The 6,295-nt window shown below is 34.2% G+C and overlaps 1 protein-coding gene across 1 annotated transcript; it reads right to left on the reverse strand.

The window, feature by feature from the left end:
- Window positions 1–1,923: 1,923 nt before the first annotated feature.
- On the reverse strand, window positions 1,924–6,009 carry LOC132565644 (uncharacterized). Its single transcript, XM_060230338.1, has 4 exons — window positions 5,949–6,009; window positions 3,076–3,232; window positions 2,635–2,799; window positions 1,924–2,071 (listed from the first exon to the last, which is right to left on the reverse strand). Exons 1-4 carry the CDS (start codon window positions 6,007–6,009, stop codon window positions 1,924–1,926), a joined length of 531 nt encoding a protein of 176 aa, XP_060086321.1.
- Between the last annotated feature and the right edge of the window lie 286 nt (window positions 6,010–6,295).

The raw sequence follows: 6,295 nt of genomic DNA on the forward strand, positions 1-6,295 counted from the left end.
TTCTTTTAAACAGCAATAATCTTTCGTAAGATACGAAAAAGTAATTCAATTGTTAAAATAATGAAATTTACAGAATAAAATAATGTTTTAGAGGCTGATTATTCGGTGTAGTTATACCAGTGATATAAGCCTGTTTTATCACTCATAGGAAACATTCAAAATCAATACCGATCATTGAACTAAGATTTCCTGATCCGGTAAATTATTGCAAGTCATGGTTAGTCTAAATGTCTATTTCTTAATTATTAATTTGTTTTTCCCTTTCTTATTTCAATGATATTAGTTTTCGCCTTTATTGCTTACCTGGTGAAGAGCAGATACGTTATCATTGCTGTTACGTACTAATATAACATAATGAGGTTATACAAACATATATAACTAACTTTTTGGCATGGAAACATTCAAACATTATAACGAAATACATTTTAATATATTAATTGTCTTCTATATTCTGTATCAGCACCGGAGTGTCTTTACTTTGGAGTTAGTACGTATCTTACTTAGTGCTTTGACTCACACCCATCAATATGTAATTAACACTATGTACTTGCAATTCAGTGTATTTACTGCATATTTTACACTAATGCGCACCAATCGATATGTAAATACATTGCGATGCAGGTGCAGAAAATAAATAACAATCTTTATATTTACAGTTAATAACGACAATTTTTCATAAAACATTTAAAACACAAATTATATCATAAACATCGTTAGAACGGGGGCTGATTCAGTTGAACTGTCATCTTATAACCGGAAGCTGAAGGTGGCACCTCTTGCAAGAGCAAATGAATAAATTGATTTATCTCTTTACTTTTTGCAAATACATATATTAGGTCACATCATAGCTTAATCGTCTCTTCACATTAAACTTTGCTATATAACCTTCAGTGATGTAAACAAACATCGCACATTTACAATGACAAGGCCGTATACTATTGCCCGAGATTAATCGTCATGTGTATTTATTAAGATCTAGACTATGCAACGCAATTGTAAATATATAGTTATATAACAGTATACGCATTGTTTAAGTATTCGTTGTGCATAGCATATGGAAGGTGTAACGGTATAGGCGTATCAAATCAACAAGTATAAAGACAAGTTCTTAAACGTCAACAACATGAACTCAACTGCACAATACTCATTAATCAGGCACATTGGATAAATATTTCTATCAAATCATTAAAAACGAATTACTGTATGAAATCTAAAAAAACAAATAACACACATATATTACTATACATTTTGATAACAAGCTGTTTACCTTTCTATATCTATAGATATTGTAGACTTGATAATTAGTATGATCAATTCACTTATAGGCAAGAATGAGGTCACCGTATCAATCACTACTAATCGTCCTGGTCTTACAGTTACACAGATCGTTAATATTTCAGCATCAGACTCCTAATCAGGATGGGAATAAAGATCCCATAGGCGTAATTAGAATCATGACTTATTGTTCGCCGATATACAGAAATTGATATATTTGCTAGCATGCTAGAGTTGTAGTTATACATAAGAGATAGCAGTCGACTGGCCAGGGAATTTGAACTGGTTAATTTATTTAATCCCAATAAGCCTTCACACACTGAAATACGTGATAAACGTATCGGCTCGTTACTCAGCTTCCTGAGAAACACAAACCGCCAGGGATAGTGATCTTTTGTAATAGCAAATCTTCCAACGTACCTCGAAATCATCTCATATACTCATTCGGTCCTCCATACTATAGGCTCTGATTGTTACATTATAAGTGATTTTTAAATAGGTGTTTTAAACGATAAGTAAATACAGCCTTACCTCAATTTCATTGGGAAAACAACATGATGTGGCAATACATGCATAAGGTGTACAAATAAATATAATCATTGTATCTGATTTTAAACGCGTTTCAACACTTTCTTTCTAATGCATATATCAACTTTCTATTAGTTTCCCTTGCCAACAATCTTCCTTTTTTGTATTTTCCGTTTTTTCTTCCGGAAGTGCTAAGACTGGCTTTTTCTTGGATTTCTTCATCATTTCCTGTTCCTGTCTTCTTTTCATCACCCGCCCTTCACAGCAGCTGTTCAAAAAAGGTTGAAAATTGCGTTTTAAATTGGATTGAAACGATACTAGAACTAGAAAAATCACTGAACAAATGGAAGCAATAATTTATCCTTAACCGAGTTAACTATTCACTCTGAGACAGAAAAAGTATGGAAACAAACAAACGAAAAGGATAAAAGTAAAATACAAAACAAAACAAACATATAAAACGACCAGAAATACACAATTAAATTTACATACCAAAGGATGTAAAAAATGAATAGAAATAAAGAGAAACAGTTTTTCTTGTAGAAAAAAATGGCATTTACAGAACTGCGGACTTACATCAAACTGCGACATCACAAATAAAGTCAAAAATACCTTTCATAAACGAACTAGACTATGGCATAATTGATCTAAAACAATAGTTGGCAATAGAGATTAATTAATGTCCAAAGACATATACAAAAGGTCCGCTATCATTTAAGTTATAACTTCTATTGGTGTAAAGAAAGAAAACTCCAACTGAATTGATAATTGAGCATGCGATGTAGTGAGAACACACAGTAGTTGAATGTTAAGTTTCCACTTCCATCATACCAGAAACTCTCCTCCACTTCGTAGTACTTCTTCTGGGTAAATTTCATACAGTATCCGAAGCATGGGACAATGTCACGCAGGCACCACATCACACAGAAGACAAATATCACGAGGACAGTTGTAACCCCTCCAATAGCACATCCAATGATTATCATCATATCCCAACTGTAAAAATATTTACAGTTTATATAACTATAATTCATGAGCACAGCGTAGAAAATTCAATTATAGCAAATCAATTCAACAGTTAAAATAATCAGTAGTTTGCATCATGACATGATTACGTCATCATTATAAGTGTTTTGGGTTTGGACAATAGGGCGGCTTTTGTAACCTTGCCGTGTTTTTTTTCAGCATTAACCAGTATTTTCATGTGTTTTATACTCGTTATAAATACCAGAGCTTTACAGACAAACATTACAATGCACGACAGTACAATACCTTTCTTTTCCCTCCTGACAACAACTTTTGACATTGTCTTTGTAACAACATGATGTGGTTCCTGCATTGACCATCTCCTCCGTCTGACAGTTGAGGTAGTTATCGGCAACGCTGGCATCAAGTGTCGGGTCTATGATGCAATTGGGGTCTGTCATCACTAAACATATGACAACAGGAATAGATACGTACAGTTCAATTACCATTTATAAAGCTATGACTTTCTCTCGCTCGATCTGTATTGTTATTATCAACTCGCGGCGATATTGACGGTTTATATCACTGTAAGATGGTGGAGAGACAGTTTGAACGAAACAAAATCATTTTCACTATTTCATTATGTTTTAAATATGACAGAGAAAGAGTTGAATCATTCTTTCACTATATCGATATGATATATTAATGCTACATAAAAATATTTTCACTGCCATCTGCCTCTGTTAATTTGCCATACAATTTTCCTTTGAAGCTGAAATTTTCATATTTCATATTCATGGGAGCAACATAAGTGATGTTTTCGTTGAATATAATTTAATTAGTAAGTAATAAGACGTTTTTTTTCCCATGCATTAGATATGGATAACCTGCGTTGACTGTTTTAATGCCAACTACAAATATTAGACAGCTATTTTTAGAAATGTGTTTGTAACTATGATATACAAATGCAAGAGAGTTAACACGAATATCACTTCAATTAACATATATGTCTTTTTCACTAATAGACATCAACGGTCCTGTGCTCTTTTCATGATTTGCGTGTTCAGTGGTACTTGTTTTTACTATCTGTTTTCGTTACTGTTAAAGTTGCTTATCAAAGCTTTCCAAATACAGATTATAAATCTAGATGCAGTATCATGAAATATAAAATGGGATAATCGTATTATTTTAAGTGATCCTAAAAATCTAGAAATACCAAATATGAAGTACTACTGTACTATATATAGCATAACCTTGTGCTTGATGGAATTGCCTATATACAATACATAAACAACCCAGGTTCGACATATATACATGGCTCACACTGTACCATCACTACAGTTCAATATATCAGAAACACGATACACATCGCGTGATACAATGAAGAAAGAATTTTATCGCCAGTCACACACTGAAAGTTGGCATCATACGATAGCAACCATACCATAGCATAGCTGATCATCATAGTTTAGCCCTTCTAATAGAGATAAGGTAATGTTTTGTTGATGTAGCAGTCGAAAGAGAATCAGGAGTTTTAAAGAATTTCTTATGCTTAAAGGTATATTTATTTATCAAAACATTTGCATATTTCCAATATGTCCCTTGTATTTCGTTTAGTCCTACAAGAATGACATATCATGTTTATCTTTCATCGACGTGTCATTCATATGATGAATAGGTTAGCAAGTATGAACCTCCACTTAAGGTTTTTGACTTTTATTTCGAGCGATTGGATCTTCCTCAATCGTCTCCTAAGTTACAACAGTTTAGGCCCCTTTTAACACCACCGAGTTGTCCTAGAAGGACGCAACAGCTGTATGATGTAGTATCACTGACAAGTCCTAGAAGGACGAAACAGCTGTGTGATGCAGCATCACTGACGAGTCCTAGAAGGACAAAACAGCTGTGTGATGCAGCATCACTGACAAGTCCTAGCATTACAAAACAGCTGTATGATGTATTCTCACTGACAAGTCCTAGAAGGACGAAACAGCTGTATGATGTAGTATCACTGACAAGTCCTAGAAGGACGAAACAGCTGTATGGTGCAGTTGAATTCATCACTTGTCTCTGCCTTATCCTTTCCTTAATTTCAATCGAAAGGTGCTGGTAACTTTTGTTTGTCTTTGTATAATCTCAGAAAGAAAGTGTTCTACGGAATCGGAAGTAGCAGATAACGATCTATACTGGTCAAAAGGAAATTAACAGTGGTGAAACCAACAATGCAAGTCATAACTGATTGATTGTCGGATATAGCTTCGCCATAGACTAAGAGACCAGAAAAGAAACATATCCATAGTAACACAAATATTACCAGAGGAACTCTTTGATAAAATAAGTGCACATTATCGTCATTAATGATGTATATACCGAATGTCAGTATGTTAAGATCAAAAGGAAAAATAAATAGTGATACAGAACTAGTAAGTCAATGTAACACAAAGTTTAGAAAATATAATGTCACTTTGATCAAATTAAGTGGACTTCAACAGAAGGTAGACCTAGATACATTTTGTTCTTTCAAAATTTAGAATAAATCTCAATAAAAAATCGAAGTCGATAAACATATTTTATTGCAATGTGAGATAATTCTGTTAGATTTCTAGTCACCAAGTCCGGCGTGTATTAACTTGGTTCTCCTTTTTGAGAGAGAGAGATAGATTACTTCTGTGGGCATTACTGGTATCAGCAATATTGCAGAAGACGCTTACACTTCCGGAACACATATCGTCTTTTGGGTTTTTCAATGATATTAATGTAGATCTTTTACTTGTTCAGGTTTGGCTTCCGTTTATCGATTTGGAGAAAGAAAATTCGAAATGTGAATGTGGAGCTGCAGAATTACGATTTTGGTGACGTGTTGGTATCTTTGACGCATGCTAAAAATTCATATCTAAATACAGCATGTACTGGCACTACTGACATAGAAAACATTAACAAAATTGGCACAAAAGAGGAAACATTGTGAACATAAAGTATATACAGATATATAAACCAATAACATCTGAAGAAGAATATAGACACAGGCTTCACAAACTATGACTGAATAGAATTAATCTACTAAGCTAAATTGAAATATGTTGTTATAATGGTTAACCAGTAAGCACATCATAGTCCTACCAATAAAATCTACTGGTCCCTTCCCCTCTCTCCTTCTCCGCAAAGTTATATATACTTACATTTTCCATGACCCGCTTCCAAAATGGTCAGTACAACAACAAAGCTCACAAGTATGTCCATCTCTTGTCATAAGGCGCTCGACATGGTACTACACTATACTACGTACATAAAACACTATGAACATTACATAAGCCTTGCTTCATAGGGCCATGTTTAGTGTTCCCAGATCGATAGCAAGTCTTTAGTGAGCGGTGCAGTCCCTCTAGATAGTCAATACATTGATTAGTATCGAGAGCCCCACTCCATATCCCGTGATGGTGTTACTGTATCGATCCGGAAAACACTGACGCAGCTTCCAGCTTGTGCAGAATCAAAGTCGGCTACTGTTCGCCTAATAATTTTATTT

Source organism: Ylistrum balloti, unplaced genomic scaffold, assembly GCF_031769215.1.
Source record: "Ylistrum balloti isolate Yb309-2 unplaced genomic scaffold, AGI_CSIRO_Ybal_v1 Utg369730, whole genome shotgun sequence".
Lineage (NCBI taxonomy): Eukaryota > Metazoa > Mollusca > Bivalvia > Pectinida > Pectinidae > Ylistrum > Ylistrum balloti.

What these genes read in the sequence shown, in the direction of transcription:
- LOC132565644 (XM_060230338.1), bottom strand. Translation starts at nt 6,009, where the DNA reads ATGGACATACTTGTGAGCTTTGTTGTTGTACTGACCATTTTGGAAGCG. An exon ending in GGAAGCGGGTCATGGAAAAT is followed by an intron (nt 3,233 to 5,948) that starts GTAAGTATATAT and finishes TCATATGTTTAG; the next exon opens with TGATGACAGACCCCAATTGC. An exon ending in TGTCAGGAGGGAAAAGAAAG is followed by an intron (nt 2,800 to 3,075) that starts GTATTGTACTGT and finishes ATATTTTTACAG; the next exon opens with TTGGGATATGATGATAATCA.